Below are 27,422 nucleotides of genomic sequence, written 5' to 3' on the forward strand. Positions count from 1 at the left end.
GGAAAGTAGCAAAACCTCTTGTACATATTTTTTTTCCCCAGAGAGTCCAATATGCCTTGCAAGAGATTTTTTTTCTGCCTGAAGGGATGTACTGAATAAATTTTGCTGCCTTGCTATTTAATGTGTATTGTAGATATTTTGGGTTTGCTTTTGTTTTCTTTTTTTTTTTTTCTCCAGTATGAGGGAAGTATGAGAAGAGAGAAATAAATCCAGTGTGATATTCTATCATGATGATGGTCTTGGCCTTCTCTGGTCATAGTTGTTTTGTAGACGTTGTTGGAGGGGGGAAGTAGAGTGTTGGGGAGCAAGGAGAAAAGGTGATACCTGAGCACAGCACATAAGGGAAAACCAGTTATTTTAGAAGCAGGTAAGTGAAGACAAGGAGCAAAGTTCTGAAGAGGAAGACTCCTGAGTATACCTTTGGAACTTGAATTTGTGCTGTCCAGCAATCTCCTGAAATGTTTTTATACTTTCTGAACGTTGTACTTCTAGCTTATTCTTCATGCTTCAATCCAGAACAGAGGCTGAGATGCCAACTTGTAGAAGCCCTGGCAGTATGTTGGAAGCAGGTCAAGTGGTGCTTGAATAAATTGCCAAAGTACTGCAAGGTGGTCTCAGATACCTTGATAATTAACTTCACAAAGCAGCTAGAAAACATCATTGAAGAAATTTGAAAATGGACATGCTGTTTTTCAGCATGAAAAAGATATGTTTTAATTTTAGAGTTCCAGGACTCTTTTGTTCATTCGTTGTTAGCTGATGAAGAACAAGAGTGATACCACTGCTGTTTTTCTGGGAGGTGATGTTTAAAGATGACTTCTTCTAAAAGATTGATTCTGTTGTCCTTATAAATTTCTTCAGACTGTACAGTTGAAGCTTGACTACAACTTAGATGTCTGCTTGTAAAATTCAGTGAACGTATTGAACATGCTTGAAGTGACCCAAGCATGTAGTCTGTGTTCATTTTTCTAAGTGTACATGCCCACCTGTTTTCTGTTTTTTGTCGTAACATGGTGTTTATTGATTTGACAGCAATACTTTATACTCCTGATCATAACGGATGGTGTGATAACAGACCTTGATCAGACTCGAACTGCCATAGTTAATGCTTCAAAGTTGCCCATGTCCATTATCATTGTTGGTGTTGGAGGAGCAGATTTTGATGCTATGGAGTTTCTTGATGGTGACGATGGAGTTCTTAGGTCCTTATCCGGAGAACCAGCTGTCAGAGACATTGTCCAGTTTGTGCCATTCAGGAAATTCCAAAATGTAAGTAATCTTGGTGGAATGTTTAGCATATGGTAGAGGTATGCTGGGTTTGCTAGTGTAGCCTACATACAGTCCTAAGCTTTTTCAGAGTCTCTAAAATTAACTCTGAAGTCTAAAAAGAAAAAAGGACAAAAAATTTCAGCATCTTTAGAATTTTCAGTAGGTGAGCTGATGCATGTTCAAAAAGATTCCATTCTGGTTTCAGCACTGCATTTCTGACAGGTTGCTGCGGAGGAATGACCTTTGTAAATCTCCCTCAAACTTGGTTAAATATATGGATGTGTTTTCCATTTGGGAGGAAGAACTTGCTGTGGTTTTGTTCTTATGGTAGAGTGTTTTTATTGTGGATGCCCATTTGTAAATGTGGATTAGTCTCACATTTTAGTGCAGTGTTAAAATTCAAGGCTAAATCAGGAAGGCTGTAATCAGTAGAAATTGTGTGTGGGCAGAATAGTGGTGATAGTTTTGGTTTTCTTTAAAACAAGTATACCAAAAAGGCAGTGAAAGAATAAAGAGTCCTGATTTTTTTTTTTTTTTTTTTTTTTTGCTGTAGAACCCAATAAAATATGTGCTGGCTAGTATATAGTCTGACTTTTAAGTGTGATATTGCTGGAAAAAAGTTGATTTAAGAAAAAAAAAGCCAAACCAACAAACCCAAAACAATAAAGAAAACCCAACAGAAAAAAGAACAAACCCCAAACCCAGAAACCTAATAAATAGAAAAAAAAACATAAGCAAAACCAAACAAAAACCCACAAACTGTGTAAAGTCCTCTGTAAAATGCCAGACTTTAAATTGACCTAGTAGAGGAGGTGCTTATTACCTGGTTTAGGATCTCTGTTAACAGTTGATGGAAACTGAAACTCTGTGTTCTTTCTTTGTAAGTCTCCAAAAGAAGCGCTGGCGCAGTGTGTCCTGGCGGAAGTCCCTCAGCAAGTGGTAAACTACTTCAGCACCTACAAATTGCAACCTCCCAAGAATCCTGCTGCAAAATAAATGAGCTGACCAGGGTTGCTGGGATTTTGTGCTGTCTTTACTTGCTGAATCTGCAGCCTCTGGTTCTCCATATACTTCTGTATACATGTATGCACACACACCTCTGTGTGGTTACGTCTGTTAGCTTTTGCCTGCAAATCACTCTGCCAGGTGTGACTTTTAAGGGCCAGACTTATAATTATGTTAATATTTGATGTTGATTTGAGAGATGGGGCTTACATGGGTGCATTTTATTTTGAAAAGTAAGAGTGGAAGAGGTTAAATATGCAGAGGGAAAGGGGAAGTGGAACAGCTGCCTGTTTCACGAATATTGCCTTGCTGAGAAACATTTTTGTGGGGATCAGCAGGGAGAGCTGCAGTTTCTCTGTGATCATAAGACCAGTCAGAAACGAAGAAGAGGGTATATTTCCACCAAGGAGGTAACAGTTTGTACGTGCTTCAACAAATCTGAAATATTTCTGGCTTCTGTGTCTATTAAATTACATAACAAAACCTACAAGTTACTTAACAAAATAAACAAGTGCCACAGGGCATAAAGGCCCTCCTTGCATGCCTGCTTTACGCTTGCCACTTTAGCGCCTTTGGCCAATGCCTGGGGTTCAAGGCTGTGTGAACTTGAGCTAAACAAGTCATTGAAGTGTATGTTCTTTTCTAGTGTGCGTTCTCTTAAGGTAGCACAACAAGAATAAGGGTAAATCAAGGTAAACCTCAAACATCTGAGAAGGATGCTACTGGCCTTTGAGGACACTCAAAGTAAAAGTTGTAAGATGTATTTAAGTGTGTACTGTGCTGGAAAATTGGAACTCCAGATTTTGTTTTGGTTGGGGTTTTCGTTTGCTGTCCCTTCTCCCCAAGCCAGTTAGGACTATTGATCTTTAAAGGGCTTTTTGTGAAGTGAGAATTCACTTTCTAGTTGATAAGTTTTGTCTATTTATGACTGCATATTTTCAGGCAAAGGCAGTTCTTGAAAGTGCTACCTGTATTGGTTTTATCATCTTTTGAATCATGCTGTTTTTCATGAGTCCACTAATGAAAAGTGGTTACAAAATCCCTTCTTCACTCCCTGAAGGAAGACAAGAAAGTCTCTGAGCCTGTAATCATACTGTGTTTCTCTAGGGCAAACAATTCCTGGTTTATTTTCTTGACTTTAACTTTTCCTCTTCTGCATTTATGTCAAGTGTAAATCATGTTGCATTTGCTTAGTGGACAGATTAAGCTTTCTTGTCTCCCAGCTGCATACTGCTTGCTGAGGATCTCTTCTGATCCTGTCAGTGCATGTAACATATATGGATGTAAAGGTCTCATTTATCACTTCCAGAATGCCCATCTTGAACATGAAATTTGCTGGTTTACATTTGAAGTGGTTTAGACATCTGACTGATCTGGTTTTGGATGGTCTAGCTGTAACATGAAAGAACAGAGTGGACTAGCACTAAATTTAGCATACTTGGGCATTCAAGATTACACCGGGTCATAGTGTACGTGACTTTTTATGTGACTTTTTTTAGTTGCTGGATCTGCTCTGTATAGTTTGGGTGGTATTTTTTTCCATACATGTATAATCCTGACAAAAATCTGAGCTCAACATTGGTGGATGAAAGATGTTTGCATTGAGATTATTTTACACATCCTGTAAAACATACCACATGTTCTGTAGACAGTTGGCTAGTTATCAATCATGAATGAGTATGTTACTCTCTACTCTGTTTTCCTTGGTGGAAGGGGGTCCTAAATAGTTTCACTAGTGGAATATTAAAGAAGAAATTTTGTTTCATATTAAGCCAAGCTCTTTCTTATTTCTTAAATCTAATTGATATGTTTATATAAAAGTCTACAGTCATCTTTTTATCAGTGTAGTGCAAATGTGCTACTATTCATAAATTATAATGAAGTGTCGTGCCAGATATGCAACAGAACATATTAAGATCAACGAAGTAGTTACAATGAACCTAAATCGCACTGATGCAAATAGGTATTGTATAATTTTGGAGCAGTAAATATTTGCACAGCTACATGCTCTGTGTACGGAGGTAACTGGATGCGGTATTAGTGCTTTGTCTAGATTCCCTGAAGTGGACGTGTACTGTTGATAGGAGTACAGGATAGTCCTAAAGAACCCAAACCATTCTATGATTCCTCTGAGGTATCTGCCGAAAATATAATGCTGCATCTGAGTTCTGTTACTAATTCTAGTTTAAGTTGCTGTTGAAGTTCATTTAACCGAATTTAATTATGTTAATAGGTATTATTATACTAAATATCTGTTGCGTATAAAATAAAAGCTTTCATTTTGTCTGTATTCTGTACATAAATTCTGAGTTTCTACAGAGGAGAATTCATTATCTCTTACTGGAAAAGTGAAAATTGCCCTCATGTTCCTCAGGCTTAGGGAATTAAATAGCATATCCACAATACCTGCTTCTCCAAGTGCCTTATACTGTGTAAAAGAAAAAGTGTTTCAGACCTGACAAGGGCAAGAACCCTTTTCCACGTATAACCTCTTAGAGATGTACAGCTAATGCCTGCTGAAAAATTTGGAAGCTTCTGAGTTAGGCTGAAGCTGTATTCTGAGTAAAGGAAATGCAGCTGATTGTGAGTCAGGGGGAGGGTAGTTGCTGTGTTTTGCCATTTTTTGTTCATTTTTACAAGTTAAAAATGCCTTAGTTGCTTGACAGTGCAAAATACTGCGAAATACTGTCAGTTTTGTGAATGCGCTTGTAGGTCACTTGCACCACCTTGTGATCAAAATGATGTATAGCAGTCTTTGTAATCGGATGCTTTTTGCCATTTAGAGGTCACTATATATATATATATGTACAGCAGAGAAATAACCTGTAACCAGAATTTTTTACTTTCCTATGTATTTCAGTTCTGGTGAAGTTAACTGATTTACAATACCTACACATTAAAAATATAATTTCAGTATACTGTTCTTCTGTTGTGCTTTTGTACTCAGCATTTTCTGTATCATGATAAATGCTGCTTTTGCAGTTTCTGTAATGAGTATTGCACAGGCTGAACAGCTCAGATTTATAACAAGTATTATCAGATGAGAGGAAAAATGCCTTTTCACTCAGTGGTTATGAATGTGCAGTATGTATTTCATAAAGCATCTCATACTGGCTTTTAGCAAGAAGGTATTCTGAATTTGGACAGTTTTAGCAGTGCCTGATCATGCGGTTTTGCCACATGAGAGTTCTCTCATGTATGCTATTTAACATAGTTATTTATGGCTCTCCAAAATGTTTTTCAGAACAGCGCTTACCTTTTAAGTAGAGGGGCATGGAGATTTGGTTAGTTTTAATTTTCAGATACATTGTCCTGTTCCACCCTTCGGCTTCTTTACACTCAAGTGTAGTCAAGTTTGAGATGCTTTATTGGGAAACTGGGAAATACTGGAGACATAACATTGCAGCAGAGTGTGATGCCACACACAGCCTGAGTGAGCTTTGGTACTTGCAAGGTGTGTCTTCTGAGTGCACTAATCTGCTTGACTTCTCCATCAGTAAAGAATCCACAGGGTAGAATTAGTTCCTGAAAGGTTTTAATTCATTTTACTCTTGACCTGTCCTGTGTCATTCTGTCTGATGAAAACCCTATAAATAGTTGCAACTTGAGTTCCTGGAGCCTTCCTGCCCTGCACACCCCTGGAAAGGGGAAAATACTCCAACAACAGAAAAATGAGATGTCAGAGAAAAGCAGATGGATCTTATTTTTGTGTGTGGCCATGGTCTTCTGCAAACACTGATACTTCTCCGTCATTTTGGGTCTGAGGAACTCAAGAGCTGTGCATCACTTGATAATTTTGCAGACAGAACTGACCAGCTTTCTTGCAATCCTGCACTGCTGAGGTCTGTAGCAAAGCAGCAACTCTTGAGATGCTCTGTTGCTGCAGTGTAGCGCTTGCTGCTGCAGTCTCAGCCCTTACTTTGTAATACATGTCTGTGTGATCTATGAATTTAAATATTCCAACAGTGAAAGTATTTGAAATAACCTGGTAGCATTTGTGTCGGAAGGAGTTTGGATCTTGCAATGAGAGAGAGCTTTACCCGTTAATACAAAAATATTCAAATATGGGGGGTTTTGTCTTTTTCCCCCTTCCATGATGCTTTTACAACTCTCAAAAAAGATGTAAGACCCATAGAATCATAGAATCATAGAATAGTTAGGGTTGGAAAGGACCTCAAGATCATCTAGTTCCAACCCCCCTGCCATGGACAGGGACACCTCACACTAAACCATCCCACACAAGGCTTCATCCAACCTGGCCTCGAACACTGCCAAGGATGGAGCACTCACAACCTCCTTGGGCAACCCATTCCAGTGCCTCACCACCCTAACAGGAAAGAATTTCCTCCTTATATCCAATCTAAACTTCCCCTGTTTAAGTTTTAACCCGTTACCCCTTGTCCTGTCACTACAGTCCCTGACGAAGAGTCCCTCCCCAGCAACCCTATAGGCCCCCTTCAGGTACTGGAAGGCTGCTATGAGGTCTCCATGCAGCCTTCTCTTCTCCAGGCTGAACAGCCCCAACTTCCTCAGCCTGTCTTCATACAGGAGGTGCTCCAGTCCCCTGATCATCCCCGTGGCCCTCCTCTGGACTTGTTCCAGCAGTTCCATGTCCTTTTTATGTTGAGGACACCAGAACTGCACACAATACTCCAGGTGAGGTCTCACAAGAGCAGAGTAGAGGGGCAGGATCACGTCTTTCGACCTGTTGGTCACGCTCCTTTTGATGCAGCCCAGGATACAGTTGGCTTTCTGGGCTGTGAGCGCACACTGCCGGCTCATGTTCATTTTCTCATCGACCAGCACCCCCAAGTCCTTCTCTGCAGGGCTGCTCTGAATCTCTTCTTTGCCCAGTCTGTAGCTGTGCCAACCATATATTGTAATGAATTCATAGATCATTATTATTCACAGAAGGCCTCATTTGTGGAGCTGTTCTGCAATATTTCTAATTCTGAGATTGTATTGAAGCATTTTTGGATGCTTTATGATTCATCTTATCATTTTCTATCTCTGTTGTGGCATCCTTTATTCTTACATATCAAATAACACATAATATACAAACAAAGATAGTTCTTTACCATGTAGCAGCTGAACCTTGACCTCACTACTAATGCAGCAAAACTTGCTTTTTGAAACGGGTTTTGGTCATGTCAGAGGATGTGTGGAATATGAAACATATGGAATTCAAACATCCAGCTTTCACTCGGGCAAAGATCCCACTGATTCTGGTGGATCACATGTAGCCTGCAAAATGAATGTGTAATCTTGGCTCAGTGCCTTCCTTGGCTGGCTGGTCAGCTGAGGAGCTGTGAAGCCTGCTCTATGATTTCTTGGCTTGGCCTGTGCATAATGGTTTCAGTTCCCAAAACTGCTCATCCTGTGGGGACCAAAAATGGATTGGGAGAGGGAGGAGACGAAAACCCATGTAAGATAAAGAGAATTAAGTTTAAAACACAGCTTTAGCTGTTTGTTTTATACTGCATCCTTTTCTGTGATGAGTCGATGCAGAAGGTTGACAGCGTGGGAGCTCTCTCTTGGGAAGCTCTGTTCCTCTCGGCTGTGGCACTGGTAAAGGATTTACTTTATTTCAGGGATACTATGCAGCTTGGCCCCAGTAAGGCATGGGGTTCACGTTGCATCATCAGTCAAGGTCTGTAATGGAGGTGGACAGCTGGAGCATTGGTTGAAACTATGCACTACAGAGCCAGAAAGCATAAATCCTGCTTTTTGTAAAGTAGTCTTTGGTTTTGAAGGGTCTGGTTTAGATACCAAGATTCTTCAGAAAGTTAGCCAGTATCAAGTGCTTGCTCTTCAGAGCGCATGATTGAGGCCCAACCACTTAAGAAGATCAAGCGTGTAAACCAGCAGCCAGAAGTTAAAGGTCACCCGTGAGGTGGGTGGGGAATATGTAAGCCCTTGCCATGTTTATTCATCAGAGTCAAAAGACAACTTGAGCAGTTGCTTGTGCTTTCAGAATAATAATTCTACAGTCTGCTTCCCCCTTGTGGATTTAGTGATTTTATTTTCTGACCATGGTTTTGTTTTGTAGCCCTCTGTCCCAGAATATATCATCCCAACGCACAGCATCACAGCTTCCTGCACTGGGCCATGCTGGTCACAAAAGCAGGTCACTGATTACAAGTATAAGGGGAGAAGAGAGAAGGATCCAGAGAAACATGAGTAACCTCAGCAACAGTAGGGCAATGACAAGAAAAAGCGTAACTATGGGAAACCAGAAAAGGAAGTAGGAAAGAATACATACAAAAATTAGGAGCAAACTGAGCAGCAGGAAGAACAGTAAGAAAGCGAGGATAAACAGGAGAGGGAAGAGGAGAAGCAGGAACAAGACAGAGTAAGAGAGAAAGGAGATCATGGATCAAACAAGAAACAAATGCACCTGAAATCTGAGCTCTAATTGCTATTACACCCAAAGTTCTCTCTTCAGGTTTAAGGTTAAGAGGTAAGTATGTAAGTAATTTGTCCAGTTGTGTCAGGAAAGGCGGGAGAGAAGAAAAGGAGCTGCGGTAGGTTCTGTATCTTGAGTATTCTCTACTTCTGTCTTCTCTGCCCAAAAGCAAAGTCACACTATCCCTCTGAATTCAGCAGGACTAGATGGGGTCACAGCCCAAAGCAGCATCTACTTATTTCTTTTTTCTTTAACTTCAACCTTAAGGATCTCTCCTTCTCCTGCTCTGGGGGATGGAGACATACTAATGATCAGAGACTCTTTACTGGTTCCTCTGTGCATAACTGCAGGTTTGGTCTTATCATCTGTATTTGGCTCTTCCTTTTGTGCAGGAGGGGCAGATGGGGCTGCAGGCTCCGTGGGTTTCTCCTCCTTTTGTTCAGGCTTGTTCTCTGCTTCAGCTTGAGTTTCCTAGAAACAAGAAGTTCAGTGTTTTCCAGTGCTGAAATTCATGAAGTAGTTCTGTTCTGTATACGCAGTGGAAAGGCACAGTGTGGATATTGTGATTATGATATGCAACATATGTAGATTTGTATTGAGGTGCTGAAAGTCAGTATCTAAATGAAAAATACAATTTCAGAATCCGAATGTCAACATAAAACCTATGAAAAGCTTGTTAATAGTGATACTGTCTGCTCCTTATTAATATAGCAGGATGAAACGGGCATGTTTGGGAGGACACAGCCCTTTCTTAGGTCTTGCCTTCCTTTATATGCTTACACTAGTATAGAAGAGAAAGTGTTATGTAAATATTGACATACTGTAGGTTGCCCCAATTCCTTGGCCAAGCCAATTTGCTATTAATTTCACAAATACACGTTAAATTGAGCAATGTTTCTGCTCCAGTAATAGTGTTGTAGTCATTTGTGCAAGCGAAGTTGTTTATCTAACTAAAAACAATAGATAAAACCACAGCCAGGTCAGCTGTAAAGACAGAAGAGTGTTCTGCCACCTTTGAGTAAATACGTAGAACTGAGCAGGTTCTTACTAACATTACTCAGAACAAAGTATAATGTGGGAATTATTTCTCATCAACAAAACGGTTTTCTCCTAAGTGCTATGTGTGAGGGATGTAATCAGTTTCAGCCGTGTGGGCTACACATTAGATTTTGTTTTCAGGATTTGTGACAACCAGAGATCTGACTCTGTGTTGGGAAGGTCACTGTGGGCTCGTGTCAGCTGGATCAGATTACTGTGTTAGGATATTTCTGTATTTACTCTTGTTTCCATAAAATTGAATCAGATGCCCTTAGGGTCTTTGTCGAGTCTATTTTATCCTTACTTTCTTTGTGGCTTTTTGTTTGCTTGCTTTTTTATTTACTTCTGTTTGCTCTGCTCTGCATAGAGTCCGGATCCAGGAAGATTTGAGTCAAGTTTTAGAACAGTGTTTACAGATATTAGGTACAGCAGTTGTATCTCAGCTACTGGGAGTTTTTGCTGTTGGTTGCATTAAGGCTGCATTTTCACCTACTCTGTTTGCCCAAGCCCTCACAGTATCTTGCAGCACCTGGAAGAACCTACATTCTTTTCTGTGATGTTACCTGAATGTCCTGTTGTCTCTTCAGCTGCAGCAGCTTCACAAGGCCATCTTTCCCTTTGCCTCCAAGCATCGCCTTAAACAATTTTGGAGTTTCCTGTTTCTGCCCAAAGAGACTGGCCAAGCCCCGTGGTTGTTGCACTGGTGGTCCTGGGGCAGGTTTCCCCTTCTCCTTCAGCAGCACCCTGGAAAAAGGAAGGAATGAGAACACACAGCAGTGCTGTGAAACCAAGCAAAGCTCTTGCAGAGCTAAAGTATTGTTCGTGGATGAAAATCTGGCAATTCTTTTTGTTCTCAGGTCCAGTGGCAAGAGCAAAGCTGGAAAAGTTAAGGGTTTTACCCAAGGCCCTGGTAGAGTTAGAGGCTACTGTTCAGATTTGGAGTTGCTTACCTATACCCTGGAGAATAAGCACAGGTGTCAAATTAAGGTGTTGCAAAGCAGGTGAGAATTTTATAGGGAGAGAAGTAGTGTGGAGGAAGACGAATGCCTCATGTCTGAGGTGGTAGTCTCTTAACCTGGCCTTCTGGATGCAAATTCAGAGCATATTTAGTGATCAACTGGGAGTCCAGCCGATGCTTGTGAAAGTAATAGTTTACCAAACTAACTTCCAGCATGGCCTATCTCTCACAGGTCAGTTTAGACAGTGGTATGTATTTTTGGTCTTCTTCAGTAGAAGAAGACACCCTGAAGATACAAAAATTACTGCCAATAAAGTGGCAGACTAGATTTTCACACCTTCTGTAGCTGTACTGATTTGCAGCCATAACAAGAAGTGTGAAAGAGTGACAAGGGTAAAGATTGGATGACAGTTCCAAGGTAAATGGAGCCAGTGAAAACCAGGCAGTTCCCATGCTTCCAGTTTCCATTAGGTTACTACACAGTTTTCAAGGCAATTTTTCTATCCTTGCAAAAGCCCTGACTTAAAGCTTTTTATGAACGAGGAATATACTTGCAGTCTGAAGTACAATAAATCCCATAATACTGTAATTTTCCCCAGCGTCTTGTACTTTGAAAATGTGGGAATTCCAGAAGCGAAGATTTTACTCTTTTTACTGTCATCAGTTTGACAAGTACACTTCTGCAGCTTGCATGAGTGTATTACGAAAATACCATACATTGGCTGTCAGGCGTGTGATAGTAGAACAAATTCCTTGTTTGAATTGATCCTTTGAATTTATTTCAAGGAGCCCTTTAAAGGTGAGAGAGCTCTGATGTAAACCTTCCAGGGCAAAGCAACGGATAACCTGATTCCAAAACTGGACGTAACTGCAGTCTTTATCAAAACAGTGCACAAATCTGTTGGTGCCTAGTTTTTCTAGAGACATGGCTGACCACACAAAGAGCATGGGACATTTGGAAAAATTGCTGGGTGGGCAGAATACATGGCCTCCAGCACAGGGCAGGTACTGCGTATCTTTAAAATTAAACAGGATGTCCTGTATCTAGTCTAATATCTAGAGAGGGTGTGAGCTCAAACGGGAGTGAAGATACAAAGGATGGATGATAAGCTCCTGCAGGTGAGAAAGGCTGTCTGGAGGAAGCAGTATTCATTGGTTTGGCAAGATATGATTAGGGTGGGCAAGAAAGAAGGTGGCAGTGTGGGACACAGACAGGAAGAACAAGTAATGGTGGTTGTACAACTGTTTAGAAAGATGCTGGAGAAAAGTCAGGAAGGATATCCCTCATTTTAGTGGTTTAGTGGTGGTCTTGGCAGTCCTGGGTAATGGTTGGACTTGATGATTTTAAAGGTCTTTTCCAACCTAGTTGATTCTGTGATTCTATGATATATGCAGGGGACCATCAGTCAGTGGATTTGTTCCACCTTTCTACCTGTTGATGCTGGTTTTGAAAACTGGGCAATGAGTTCATTCTGTGTCTCGGTTCCCTGTTCCTAAGGGACATGATGATTCTCAAGATACTGTCATTTGACAACCAGGGCTGTTGAAACATGCTGAATGCAACCATCTGCTAGCACTTAAACTAACCAAAATGTCACTCCTGTGCTATGTTTAGCCTGTTCTGGTGGAATTTCAAATCTGAGAGAAGCCTTCCAACCTTTGATCGCAGGGCAAGGCAACAGCTGAGAGCAACGAGTGCTGAAGTATACTAATAATGACAAAATATTTCAAGTATCCGGACCTTTTGCAAGGTAGCAAGTTACTAACTTTGTCATAATTTTGTGACAAAATATGGCAATATTTTGCTCTTTCAAAGCTGGGGGAATAGCAATCCTAGCAAGCTACAACCAAAGCACGATGAAAAGCAATTTGGGTTTGAAATCCCATTTCAGAATCCTTTTGAACAAAATGGACACTTCTCCAATCTGTGTACTTGTATCTTGTTGGGCATTACTTTAAATCCATTCCTAACTACTGCTTGAGGTTTTGGAAATGAATACAAATCCAGGTGCATTGAAGCATATATCTGTGGAACTAATTCTGAGTGTCTATTTGTATCTTTGAACACCTGCTCCTTAATTAACATCTGTCCTGCAGTTTGTTTCTTGACTATGTAAGGAATCCTAATATACATCTGTATCTCCTATTTGTTTTGTTACCTTAAATACAAAGAAGGCAGCTACAGTCAAGACTTCATTCTTCTTACCATATTTCTACAACCCTTGGAATCCCTGCCAAGACCGTGACTTCCACTAGATACTGCCAGGCAAACCTGACTTCGAAATACAAATGTGTTTACATGTGTTTACTCTTCCAAGAAAGAAGTGCAAATCTGTCTAGAAGCCACAACTATCCATTCTGCAGTGAAATAATGTGATTTAACAACTGTTACTAGGACATACTTTGCTTTCTTCATGAGAAGTTTTTCTGAGTCAGGATAGTGCACCAAGATTTCGTTGAGTGTTTTCTTGTCCAGAATGAAAAGGTTGGCAAAACCATGAGCCACCACGTTGGCAGTCCTTCGATTTCCTCCACCTGCAGCTAATAGACTGGAATGAAAATAAACATTATCAGTCACATTGTTAGTTGTCCTAGTGAGGAATTTCTTTGCTGGTGGTTCTCCATTAAAGTAATCCTAAAGCATGTACCCAACTGTTCTATCTGATGTTCTTTAATGTGGGGAGTGAAGGTGATAAGATTTGCATGAAAAGGAGTTTTGCAATGAGCTCTGAGGCCTTGGTGTTTTGACAAGCCCTGGGGCGATGAGTTGGAATGTTAAAGGACAGGGAAGGTAAACCAGCAAGCCTTGGGAGGATGGGCCAGGATGTAGTTGTGGTGGGAATCTCAGCTGTAGGCCAGAGAATGCGGGGGTTATGAGAGGGTATGAAACGCTGTGATTGAACTATTTACCTGGGCAGTTTCACAGTGGCCAATGAGATTGGACGTTGTATGTATGTGCAGGTTGGGAAAGTACCGAACAAGGGGATAAAAAGGGCTTGGTGGTAATAACCAGGGATTTGAGTCTCTGCATCAACTTGAGTCCGTGTCGTGATACACCACACTTTAAAGGCACTTTGCAGTTGGGATTAGAAATATTTTGCTTCAGGAAGGCAAATCATCACTGCTGGTCAGGCATACGTAGATGTTAAGGACTGTGAAAATTCTTTCTAGATAGAGAGATTTCTCCCAAGAGGCACTCACTGAAGGGACTACATTTGTTTCAGACCTCATGTGAACTTGGCATTTCCACAATTTTATTGTTGAAAATTGTTTATATCAGAAGTAGAGCAGCACAAATCCCTTATTAACAAAAGGGTTATTTGCAATAAATTAATGATTCTCCAGGATTTTGATTTTCTTGAGTGAATAACTTCTGTGGGACTCCGGTTTTCAGTTTTCTCACGTATAATTTCTCATGCTTTAATGTTGGCAAGTTGAATTATATGGATTAGGAAGGTCTTTCAGGCTGACAGTGACAAATGTGTCTGCCAGAAAAGCAAGGCTATTTTGTTTTGAAAGTAAGGCATTAGACCAGTTTAGGGAGCAGCTGTTGGCCATAGGAAGGATACCCACATAAAAATTAGGTGTTTTACAAATAAAAATTAAATTGTTCATCTTACAGAAATGAGGAGATTTCACTTCTCAGCTGTGGTGATAAGAGAATTCACATTTTGCTGATAGTACTAAAATTGCTTTACCACTGTATTCAAGGAGATCTACCCCAATTTTTCTCAATGAGTTAATATTTTTAGAGAATACTTAGTAATACCTACGTTTAAAATTTATTAATAAAGGATAATCTGGAACCCATAAAGCATGCATTAATTGTTACCTAATTTTAATCAAGGGTATATGATTGATTTTGTTATTGTTCAAGAAGGACAGGGAATTGCTTGAAGGAGTCCAGCGCAGAGCCACAAAGATGATTAAGGGAGTGGAACATCTCCCTTATGAGGAGAGGCTGAGGGAGCTGGGTCTCTTTAGCTTGCAAAAGAGGAGACTGAGGGGTGACCTCATCAATGTTTACAAATATGTGAAGGGTAGGTGTCAGGATGATGGAGCTAGGCTTTTTTCAGTGATATCCAGTGATAGGACAAGGGGCAATGGGTGTAAACTGGAGCATAGGAAGTTCCACGTTAACATCAGGAAGAACTTCTTTACTGTAAGAGTGACAGAGCACTGGAACAGGCTGCCCAGGGGGGTTGTGGAGTCTCCTACACTGGAGATATTCAAGGCCCGCCTGGACAAGTTCCTGTGTGATGTACTGTAGGTTACCCTGCTCTTGCAGAGGGGTTGGACTAGATGATCTTTTTAGGTCCCTTCCAACCCTTGGGATTCTGTGATTCTGTGATTCTGTGATTTATAGGACACATCTGTAAATATTGGATTATACAGATAATATATTTGATTTATAATGTTAGTATAAGACTTCTGCAATTTTTACATATACATACAGAATGCTTTTCTGCAACCCAAGACAGCAATCAATATATGAACTCAAGCTGAAAATGCAGTCTTCTCTTTAAACAATCCTTTACAATCCCTCAGATAGAATAAAACTATTTGCACAATAAGAAAAGCAACTAAAGAAAATTGCAAACAGCTTTTGGGTTCTGATTAATCACTTCTCAACAAGTCATTGAGCAATCATTTTCAGGCTTTCCTAACAGAAAGCTCATTTTATGGAGGCAGACTAGGACTAAAGAGATCAGCTTTTTCATTACGGTGATGATGTGAGGTGAATTTTACAAGTAAGGCAGTCCTTGTCTCAAACAAAATTGCCTTTGACTAAAGACAGTGTTACAGGTTTCATCATTGAATCTGTTTTGGTTAACGTGCTGGTACCTCATAGACCTAATTTTATAAAACCCCTACATTTGCCTTGCAACAGTTCTTGATAATTTAAGATATATATTAACAAAGTATTTTTCCTTTTTAACCTGATATATTTTACTCCAGTTGTTCGCCTGAAACGCTCTAATATTAGTATGAGATGATAACTTTTGAATTTTTATGCTAGCAAATTTAATTTCATAGAATCATAGAATAGTTTAGGTTGGAAGGGACCTTAAAGGTCATCTGGTTCCAACCCCCCCACCGTGGGCAGGGACACCTTCCACTAGATCAGGTTGCTCAAAGTCCCATCCTGGCCTTGAACACTGCCAGGGATGGGACAGCCTGTGCGAGGGTCTCACCACCCTCACAACTCATAAAGAATTTCTTCCTAATGTCTAATCTAAACCTCCCCTGTCAGTTTAAAGCCATTCCCCTGGTCCTGTCACAACAGGCCCTTGTAAAAAGTCCCTCTCCAGATTTCGTGCAGGCCCCTGTTAGGTACTGGAAGGTACTACCATAAGGCCTTCCTGGAGTCTTCTGCAGGCTGAACAAGCCTGACTCTGACAACTTTATACCTAAGCGATGATCAGTCAGAGGGCTGCAGCACCTCTGCTGTGGAGACAGGCAAAGTGACAAAGTGATGAGTCAGCTCACCTAACCGTTTTTTTTTTTTTTTTTAAAGCCAAAAAAAGCCAATGATGAGAGATCTTCCTATAAAAAATAAACACATAGTGGAGAGATGTTTTAATTTTTCCAGAATTACCATTTTCTGATAGGAAGTATTCCTAGTAAAATATCTGTGAATGGATGAATAAGGACATCTGGCTTAAAGTGTAAATTTCTCTGCACTAATAAAGTGTTGTATTATAGCTGAATTTCTCTCCTTCTCCATTGTCTGTGCAGAGAGGCTCTCATTAAGGCAGCAATCTGTTTTTCTCCGATTCTGAGATTAGTTTGCTTTCCCAAACTGGTATTATCTATATGGGAAAGAAGTAATGAGGGTAAAATGTTATTTGGAAGGCAACTCCTATTACTTAATCTGTTTCTGTAAAAAATTCCAAGGATGAAATTGGCAAAGGACATGTTTGAACATTAGTATTGCATTGGCCTTCTAGTATAATTCAGGGATTTTTTTTGAAGTAAGCATGTTTTCTTCAACTCCTTTGCCCTCAGAGACGTTTAATGCATCATTTGCATGCATTTTGAACAGAGTGAGATTAGATAGCAAGTGTCTTATAAATCATGTAGTTAAACCCCTCCAAATGAAGCTGACATATTTCTCTAAACAAATCTTGAATCAGAAATCAGAAGGAAATCAGTCTGATATCAGGTGATAACCATGCTGTGAATACAGAGGAGAAAACTTGGATGTGTTAAATGAAGCAGTATTTCTTCCATGAAAGAATATTTTTTTCATTTGCTTTTGCTATACAGTATTCGGAAGACCTTTACAAAACATATACAGAAAGGCTCTATACAAACTCATTATTTTCTAACACTTTGCCACAAGGAAGAAGACAAATCTCTACCAACAAACTTAATGCTTCATGTCTTTGATTTTCTTCAATTTTGGAGATGTCTGCCACTTTTCTCCTTGAGTTTGTCCTCTACCTGACATTTAGATGCAAATTATGTGTGTCTGAATGGGTATGCTGCCGCAGTAGGTCAATGATGAGTAAAACAGGACTAAAAGTGTAGAGTTTTAGCATTGCTGAGGGTTTTAATGGCCATATTGGCAGTTATGTGAAGAGTAACGCATACTGCAAAATTAATCTTTTAAAGGCTGTTGTGTAGTTCTCAGGTGCTCACCTGTATTAGATCAAAAGTTTGCACATCCCTTCCTTGTTTTAAAATCAATCATTATAATGTCTCAGTTTAAAAAATAAAGCCCTTGCTCCAAATACAATACTTATAAATGATCAAAAACTGTTTGGGCTGCTGTAGCCTTTTCTTTTATCCTTTCATTATTCAGCCTCTACTGAATACCAGTGCATTCTCAGCCTTTCCACATAACTTACAATACAGCATTTTGGTTTGAGGCTTTGCTCAGGTATTATATTGTGACACAGAGAAATACCTTTCAAAACCCTTCTCTCAAACAGCTGATATAATTTCACTTTCCCACTCAATGAAAAAGGTCTGTATCTGTGGGATATATCAGGTTTTTTTTTCCACTTGAGGTCTAAGCAAGTTCTGTACGCACATCCCTGGATAAATGCATGTCCCTGGACTGTTTCTGCTACTACAAAGGGAGACACAAGTAGAAGATAAATGTTAACCTGGCACAGAGCTGATTACCTCTTTTCAAAAGGCAGATTGAAGCTACCAGCAAGAGGATTAACAATAACAGGAAGGCAGATGGAAGAAATCGAGGATCCAGTTTATCACATACAGCAGCACATGTATTTTATTACTTATCCTCAGGCCAGCCTCAGCAGGGGATGTAGTACCTAAAATCTAGCAGTCACTTGGTTAATTGGGGAACATGGCACGTAAGAGTTAATGGATTTTGCATAGCAACCACATGGAGAATATAAAAAACATTTGTAGCTATCAAAGAAAAATTTTATCCTCCAGAAAACTCAACCCCCCAAATCTGATATGTCAGCCTTTTTCTTGTTTTGAATGTTCTTAAACAAATACATTTTCAGATGTGGATTCCTGATTTTTGGCAACTGGATCCCTACTTCAGATCCTAAATGAACTAGTTTTATTTGCTATTTTAGATTATTTTATCTCCTTTGTTGGAAATTAATTATCATTTTTACCATCTGTTCTGTAAGGGCAATTAGTCTCACTCTACAGGCAATAAAATGCATTTGGTCCTGCATATTGCAGACCTCGGAACAGGAAGATGTGTTAAATCTTTTAAATGCTGAAGGAGAAATTTGTCTGTATATCCCTGTGTACATTGCCAAAAACTCTGGTCTGAGATCTTGCCAGATTAGTCTGTGATGCTTCACTTAGATTTTCCTTTACTTACCTGCATCTCCTTGCTCAGTGTCCTCTTGGTTAATCCTACCCACTTTCTAGCCTCCCTATGGTAGCTGTCATGCTTATCATGAAAGTAAAGTTAAACAAGAAGTTGAACAACCATTTATTATTTGACCAATTCTAAAGAAAGTGTTAAAAACAGTGATTGACCTACCTGATCTCCCCAAATACAGCTCCTGCTCTTAGTGTAACCAGGACTTTTGTACCATCAGGGCCTCCAAGGACTTGAACTTCACCCTGTTTGATGATGTACATCTCTCTGCCAATCTCTCCCTGGGCACACAAACAAGAAAGATCCCATGTTTTAGCAGGGGAGGGTTTTTTTCTTTGTTAGAATAATCAGTCAGACTCTTTAAATGTGTTTCTACTCTCTCATAAACAAGTTTACTGCTATTATGGAGAAATGAAAGTTTTTACTGAGCATAAATGCAGGCACTGACTTTGGCAGCTCTAATTGTGATATGGGTCAATATTTGAACAGAAGTAAGACCATCTAGGCCATCTTGGAAAAGAAATAATAATCAGGATTGTAGCAGTCATATGTACTAACTGTCCTGGTCAAAACTAAAGTACAGCAGCAGTGTATTTAATAGCTGAGAAGTGAAAAAAAGCCTCTGCTTCATGGTCTAAAAGCTTCAGTTTTTACACTATTACTTCTACTCATCACTTGCGTAATATAAAAGGAAAATAAGAATAAACAGCCATTAAAATTATGTGAGCTTTTGTGTAATCACTGGATGGTTGAAGAGAATATTTGTTTATTTATTATCCTTCACATGATTTACTAGGTTTCAATGGTGTGACATCAGTGCATACAATGTAAAGCAGGTAAACTGGAGCAATATAATGAACTTCGCAAACATGATCATAGAAGTCCTAACAACATTTCAGTAAGGCAGATGAATAACTATTTTCCCACTCATGCAGCTGGAGTAAATGACGCAAAGAAGCAGTTTCATTTTAAAAGTGAAAAGGCAACAGTGACGAATCTAGGATGAAATGCAAGGCTTGCACTGGCTTCCTAGGAGCACTATTTGCGCCTCCCAGCCTTTATGCATAGCCTCCTCAGTAAATTATGATGAGGCCAACATACATCAAAGGAGGAGGTAGTTCTAACAGGGCTTTTTTCCCTACTATGTCTTACAGCATTAATAGGATTGCTATGGTTGTTGGCCACATAGTAAATTTATACAGGTGAGAGGCATTTTAACTGAATCAAGCTAGAATTTCTCATAATTCATCCTTGTTGAAAACTGTTTTCATCTGACTGCAGTATCAAGATGTTGAATCTTTTACTGTCATGTATTATCTCTGCTCTGGCTGCAGTCTAAGATCCTTCCATGATGCGCATGGCACAACAAACATACCAAACTACTCTTCCACCCTTCCTGGCTAACAGTAATTCTGGGATTGGTCTTTGAAGACATACACCTGATCCTTCAGTGCACACACAACGGTTTAACTTCCTACACTGTGGAGTCAGTGGGACTAACTTAGCATTTGGGAAGAGGATCATACGCTTAACTCTTGGAAGGAGCAAGACCTTAGTGAGCATGATGGACCAGACCTGCTAAAGAGAGTAACGGGTTCTGATAGCCACTTCTGGGTATGGTGTGAATTGTGGGTCACTTGCCAGAACAGTAAAAGTGCTGATACTTCATCCCCCCATGTTTTCATTACATACTACCCTGCCTAGGAGTATGTTTACATTCCTTCAGAAAAGACACTTTGGCTCACTTGGTCAGAAGCTGAGCTACGTATAGAAGCTTCTAGGATGGGGCTCTGGAACTGATGGACAAGGGTAGAGCAGTTGATGTCATCTACCTGGACTTGTGCAAAACATTCAACACTGTCCCACACGACATACTTGTCTCTAAATTGGAAAGACATCAATTTGATGGATGGACCACTCGGTGGATAAAGAACTGGCTGGATGGCTGCACGCAAAGGGTTGTGGTCAATGGCTCAATGTCTGGCTGGAGACCAGTAATGAGTGGTGTCCCTCAAGGGTCTGTATTGGAATCGGTCTTGTTTAACATCTTTGTTGGAGACAGAGACAGTGTGATTGAGTGCGCCCTCAGCAAGTTTGTCAATGACACCAAGCTGTGTGGTTCAGTTGATATGCTGGAGGGAAGGAATGCCACCCTGAGGGACCTCGACACGCTTGTAAGGTGGGCTGATGCCAACCTTATGAAGTTCAACCATGACAAGTGCAAGGTCCTACACCTGGGTCGGAGCAATCCCAGGCACAGCTACAGGTTGGGCAGAGAAGAGATTCAGAGTGGCCCTGCGGAGAAGGACTTGGGGGTGCTGGTCAATGAGAAAATGAACATGAGCCAGCAGTGTGCGCTTGCAGCCCAGAAAGCCAACCGTATCCTGGGCTGCATCAAAAGGAGTGTGACCAACAGATCGAAGGAGGTGATCCTGCCCCTCTACTCTGCTCTTGTGAGACCTCACCTGGAGTATTGTGTGCAGTTCTGGTGTCCTCAACATAAAAAGGACATGGAACTGTTGGAACAAGTCCAGAGGAGGGCCACGAGTTTGATCAGGGGACTGGAGCACCTCCCATATGAAGACAGGCTGAGGAAGTTGGGACTGTTCAGCCTGGAGAAGAGAAGGCTGCGTGGAGACCTCATAGCAGCCTTCCAGTACCTGAAGGGGGCCTATAGTGATGCTGGGGAGGGACTCTTTATCAGGGACTGTAGTGACAGGACAAGGGGTAACGGGTTAAAACTTAAACAGGGGAAGTTTAGATTGGATATAAGGAGGAAATTCTTTCCTGTTAGGGTGGTGAGGCACTGGAATGGGCTGCCCAGGGAGGTTGTGAGTGCTCCATCCCTGGCAGTGTTCAAGGCCAGGTTGGACAGAGCCTTGGGTGGAACGGTTTAGTGTGAGGTGTCCCTGCCCATGGCAGGGTGGTTGGAACTAGATGATCTTAAGGTTCTTTCCAATCCTAACTATTCTATGATTCTATGATTCTATCTACCTTTTTTACTATAAGGCTGCATTTGACAGAAGTCTTTGTGAAGGGACAGTGTGACAGCATTCAGCTGAAATTCTGGAGGTGGCTCTGAGCTGTGAAAAGCTCAGAGCTCAGAACAAGATCAGATCCTGCTGTAAGGAGTGGTATGGATGCAGTGTAATTTCTGCATTCTTGGATAATTCAACTTAAGTGTCAGAATACACAAATGAAGCATATGCAAAGCATCATATATTGAGACCTGTAAGCTAGGTTTGTATGTATATATATGTATATAAGCAAAATAACCTTGATCCATGAAGACTTCATGATGTATGATTAGATAAGCCTTATTTACATTAAATACTTTCCCATGCTACTATATTTTTTTGTTTGATAGTGTAAGTTTTAAAATCTATATTGTCTTGTTCTAGTTTGAAATTTGAGAGCACATTTGTTATTATTACACAGAGAACCTTAATTACTTTTATGCTACTTAATTCACTTGGGGTTAATTTTATTTAAAGGGGACACTATTGACCGGTATCTGAACTCTTTTTTGAAAATACATACTGTGATTATTATTTGAAAGAGACAAGAATGCTCACCTTTTTGCAGACGAAGTCACCAGGTAAATACACAATGGATTTCAACCTCAGCAGCATGTCATATATCATCTGGGTATCGCACCCCTGTCAAAATAGAATTGATTGCTCTATTAATTCCATAGTACAAGTGACTATTAGTGCCTACACTGGGCAGCGAAACCCAACAATACATGAATGATCCAGAGATTCATAAGTGTACTACAAACTATGAACATCATAAAGATCACCTGTTAGAAGAGAGAAAAGACTGAAAAAATATCATTTCACATCTTACAAAGTTCTTTTTAGGTTGAACATCTCATTTTTTACAAAGTAAGCTTCTGTACATCTAAATTCACTGTAGAAGCTCAGTTAGTGCCATGTTCAGAGCTTTATGGATCTTTGATGTGAATTCTTTTTACAGATCCAGGGAAAAAAAGCCTCAACAAATTATGTCAAATGGCATGAATCTATGAATTCCATGTCTTCAGCAAATGTGGCAGACACCATGCAGCTACGTGATGTTTATACAGTGATATCATAAGATTTCTTTTAATTATCTTAAAGAAATTAGTGTTAAGGTTACAGTATATCAACTACTTCTAAAAATGCAGTGTCTCCTTGTTTTCAGTGTCAGAAATCCAGTCCTTAATATCAGATTTAACTTGTATCTCTGGAAAACTGCCATGATAATAAAGAGAAAGCTCCTTTGCACAAAAGGTCACTAAAAAAGTATCATTCACTACATCAAAGTTATGTTGCCGGAACACACAGCATTCATGTCTCTCAGGCAGACATAGGCAGCATACAGCAAAGTGGACTGTATTAAAAATTCCATTCTTTATGTCCGACTCTTGAGATTAGTTATATTCTAAAATCACTTAAAGACTACCATAACATCAGCTTTAGTATGTCAATGTAACAGCACTGTGTCTCATTTGCTTTTTTTTTTTTTTTTAATCTCTGCTTTCCAGAAAGCATTTCAAAGATACAAGAAAAGATACAAAAAGCGTTTCAAAGGCAGGCACTTGGCTTTGTGCTTACATGTCTCCATTAACTGAGTTATTTCTTAGACCTATTTTGCCTTGCATATTAACAAATTAACAAATGCTCTTAAGGGTTGCAAGATAGAGAAAACAAGCTTTCTGTCTCAGGAATACCACATATTTCTGCATTATCCTGTAAAGCTACTTGCTTTGAATAAGTCAACTTTACTGACGATGGCAAAGTTCACATCAATTGCAATGGCTAATTGCATTTTGGATGGCATCTGCTCCAGTAATTCTGATTCATCTGTAGAAGAAAGAAAAAAAAAAAAAAAAAAAGAGCAAACTCTATTAGTTAGAAAATATAAAGGAAGAATGCCCATAAAAATGAGCATCATACAGAAAAATAATTTGATGGAGCTATTCTAGCATTTACGGATTCCAATGTGGAAGATGCTAATATGCTTTTACTAAGATATTGTGGTTGAAGTTACATATCTTGTCTAATGTTATAACCAGAACATTATACAAATGAAAGGAATTTGTGAAGTAGTAAGCATCATACTGCTTTGGAGCTTTTTTCCTTTCTAAAGTAAGTTGAAGTCCTCTCACTTCTCACATGCAATTCAGAAAAAGAGAAATATGAATTTCACCCTACATCTGTATATATACCACCACTTGGAGCTGTCACATAACTGGAATTGGAAAGCCTTACCCAGCATTCCCTGAGAGGCCCATGTGTACTCATACCAGGTTCGAACACGATTTTGGACCAATCTTGGAATGGAGTAAGTGTTCATATAGGAGACAGTGTTGTCCATACAAGAGCGGTAGTAGTTCTGTCCTGCTGTGGCTGCTCCAATTACATCTCTCATCTGCAAACATCAGTTGTGGTTACTACACATTTCAGCAAAAATAGTTCTGATTTGAATATCTTGTTAACACATATAAAAAGAATAAAACAGTTGTTTGCCAAATCACTTTTTAATTATACCTTCAGCTGCACGTTTGGTATAGGTGCTTAATCTGCTTTTTCAGAAGCATTATAGTTTTAATCTGATTGTGTTGGAAAGTCTGTAGTTATCATTTTGAAGGAATCATTTAGGGTTTTATTTTATTCTGTCTCATATTTCTGGACACGGATGAAAACTAAAGATAATGTTTTTCTTAAAAATCCATAATAAAGCTACTCTGCATTTGGTGTGCAATGCAAGTCAGAAGTGAAGCAAAGTAGGCTAAATTTCTCTAATAACTTCAGCTGGCACCACTAGAACCACTGTTCAAAGAGGTAAGAGATCAGATCTAGATGCGGTTTGATCTAAACGTGACCTTGAAGTTTTTAGTGGAGGCATATCACTTAACATTCCAACACAAATGTAATTCAGCTTTTAGAAAGTAGATAAATTAATGTTCGTAGATATTCCTTCTTCAAAAGCAGCTTAGTAGAATGGCTTCATATTGCGGTGGCCAAGGATTAGGGTATCGGTGGGGTGAATTCTGCTCTTTATTACAGAGATGCAATTGATTGCGATAGGAATATTAATTTCTAGGCAGGTGTGCTAAACCAGGAATAACTCAGTAAAATTAAGAGCTTTTTGTAAATGGGAACGTCAGTAAAGCAGTCCGTGTGTTAAGGTTTAAGGTTTAAGTCTGCAAATGACTGTACTGGTTACAAAAACTAATCTGCAGAATCTTCTCGGGGAATGGTGGTTTCATTGAAAGTTATATCAATTTAGGAAAAAAAATGCACCCTCTGAATTTTAATGCAATATACTTATATCTAATAGTTTTCCGGAAGAAATATATGAACTACTTCATTTTACTTTCGGTAATTTTGGTTTGTGAATGAATTTTAAATCCTATAGGCAAGAGTTTGTTTCATGATGGTTATCTCTTCATGCACTCCTAAACAGCAAGACACGTACAATTTTGAACTGTTTGATTGAACTTTTTGAATGCTATATTCAGTTTTCATCTCTATTTTTTTTGTAATAATTCTTCCAATAACAGACATGTACAAAGTCTGGAATGATTTTTACAGGAATCTAATAAGACACAGTTTTACATAGGAACCATGACATTTGTTTCTCTGTCGGCAAGGCATTTTAAAACCTATGAATCAGAGACCCAAGTTTAATAGTTACAAGCCAGAAATATTTCACTTATATTAATTTGGAAATCTAGCTGATTTCTTGTGCTATGGGCTTTTTTTTTTTTTTTTCCTTCCTCCTGCCAAATGAGACCAAGAGAAATAGAAAACAATATATTTTCTGGTTAACAACTATATTGTAATTTATGGAAGAGAGCAGAATTCTAGTTTGACAAAAATCATGGGGTTTCCATTAACAGTACTCTATTGGCAGTAGTATTAAACATGATGTATTTAATAATTTGTACTTGTTAATATCATACCTACAATTACATTTTTTAATATCTGATCTAACAGCATAATGTGAATGTCAAGGGACTGTCTCCTTGCCTGTGAGGAATTGTCGTGGTTTAAACACAGTCAGACATAAATCATGCAGATGCTCTCTCACTCTCCCCCCCTTTTTGCCCTCCCCCTGCTCCCGGAGGGATGGGGAGGAGAATCAAAAAAATGTAACTCCCACGGGCTGAGATAAGAACAGCCCAGTAACTAAGGTATAACACAAATCACTGCTGCTGCCACCAATGATAATAATGATAAAGGAAATAACAAGGGAAGAGAATACACCACCTCACCACCCGCCAACCGATAACACGCCCCACCCAGCAGTGAACTAGCCCTTCTGAGTAACCCTCGGTTACATTCTGGGCATGACGTGCTGTGGTATGGAATACCTCTTTGGCTAGTTTGGGTCAGGTGTCCTGTCTCTGCTTCCTCCTGGCTCTCCCTCCTCCCTGGCAGAGCACAAGACTCAGAAAGTCCTTGGTCAGACTAAACATTTGAGCAGTATCTAAAAACTTTGGTGTTATCAGCACTGTTCCCAGGCTGAAAGTAAAAAAAACTGTGCTGCACCAGCTACTAAGAAGGAGAAAAATGACTGCTACTGCTGAACCCAGGACAGGAATTCAAAAAGGAACTATGCATAGTTTCAAGAATCATCAGTGTCCTGCAGAGTCTTGGCTCTAAATCAGCTTTTGTGCAAAAGGGCTACAAAACTGGGAACTGATTAAACACATGTATTTGTTGGAAGAATAAGTACAAATGACAGTTAAGTAGAGGGACATTCAGATGAAAGCTAAACTTTTTCCCAGAATTAAGCTGAATATATTATCACTACATTACAGTGATCTGAACATATGTAGTTATTGTTTTTTTGATGTACCTGACCAATTAAGCTGGAGAAGACAAAGACACCCAGGAAAAAATTCAGCAGTTGAAAAACTATCTCAAACAGAGTTTGTGGTTCTGGAAGGCCACCGATGGTGATTAAAGTACGAACTGCCCAGTAGTAACACCTCAGATACCTGTGGATACAGACAAAATTTTTTGTTACTGACTAGGTATTTATGCAGTTGAAGTTAAGCAGATACCTACTTGAGTTGAGCCTTCAGTGATGCTTGTCAGTCCAAAAGACCTTCAGCATCTTTTATAACGGGGTATGATTTTACAAGTGATAGTTATATAAATGGCATTGAGCTGAATGTTCTCACTGCAGCAAAATAAGGTATATTGGAAATGTAGTGGCTACCTACTGCTCTTCAGTAACTGTGCAGTATTATAGAAGTTTTCTGTAACTTGTTGGCAACATGTACATTACAGTGTTCGAATGCTACCACTGAAGATACCATCACGTTAAAGGCAGTGTAAAAGTGTTGGAGACTTCCCATCTGTAGCATACTAGATGCACACACAGCTAAAGGTCTTTTCTATGGCTTCAGTTGATGACACCAGTGTGAAGGCACAACAAATACACAAGTGTTTTTCTAGTGTCCATTAATTTTCTTACCCCTTTAACCACTTCGGTCTTCCTCCCCCTCTGCCCCTGAGCACCCTTCATAACTTCCTCGGTTACATCAAACAGAAGTTGTATGATTTCACAAGCTGCGTGTTAATCCAGCTTCTCCAAACCACTCAACTTACTGTGCACTGAAAAGTTGACTCCTGCATTAACTTCTAGAGGCTGGCCTCTACTACCCATACCATCACCTTAACAAATATTTATTGCTTTCTTCACTTTCATAGCAGGGAGCAATGGTCAGTCACTAAGACTCTGTTTCAATATGTGGCTTGTATTGATTTCTTCACATTGGTCTGCTATCACTTCCCGTACCAGAAGTGTGAGCTCTTTGGACAAAGATTTTTTGTTCTGTTTGTACAACCCTCTTTGTACATTGTGCCTTGTGCATGACAGAGCTTGTTGCATTCAAGTGGTGCTTTTCTATTCATGTGATAACA

General features: G+C 39.6%; 2 protein-coding genes across 4 annotated transcripts in view; one reads left to right on the plus strand and one right to left on the minus strand.

The window, feature by feature from the left end:
* Nucleotides 1-5,190, plus strand: part of CPNE3 (copine 3) — a 35,679-nt gene extending 30,489 nt beyond the window's left edge. For all 3 annotated transcript variants that reach the window (XM_065668531.1, XM_065668532.1, XM_065668533.1), the window contains exons 15-16: nt 1,033-1,269; nt 2,155-5,190. In XM_065668531.1, coding sequence (XP_065524603.1) covers nt 1,033-1,269; nt 2,155-2,265 — 348 coding nt within the window. In that variant the 3' untranslated portion in view covers nt 2,266-5,190. The remainder of the gene's footprint in view (nt 1-1,032; nt 1,270-2,154) is intronic.
* Nucleotides 5,191-8,565: 3,375 nt separating this feature from the next.
* The window catches only part of CNGB3 (cyclic nucleotide gated channel subunit beta 3), a 63,435-nt gene continuing 44,578 nt past the window's right edge, over nt 8,566-27,422 (minus strand). The window contains exons 11-18 of the mRNA XM_065668537.1: nt 26,350-26,491; nt 23,754-23,913; nt 23,248-23,345; nt 22,074-22,157; nt 18,661-18,779; nt 13,079-13,225; nt 10,282-10,462; nt 8,566-9,151 (exon numbers count right to left, since the gene is read on the minus strand). Of these exons, the coding sequence (XP_065524609.1) occupies nt 8,912-9,151; nt 10,282-10,462; nt 13,079-13,225; nt 18,661-18,779; nt 22,074-22,157; nt 23,248-23,345; nt 23,754-23,913; nt 26,350-26,491 (1,171 nt within the window). The 3' untranslated portion in view covers nt 8,566-8,911. The remainder of the gene's footprint in view (nt 9,152-10,281; nt 10,463-13,078; nt 13,226-18,660; nt 18,780-22,073; nt 22,158-23,247; nt 23,346-23,753; nt 23,914-26,349; nt 26,492-27,422) is intronic.

This window comes from Lathamus discolor, chromosome 2, assembly GCF_037157495.1.
Source record: "Lathamus discolor isolate bLatDis1 chromosome 2, bLatDis1.hap1, whole genome shotgun sequence".
In the NCBI taxonomy this organism is placed as follows: Eukaryota; Metazoa; Chordata; class Aves; order Psittaciformes; family Psittacidae; genus Lathamus; species Lathamus discolor.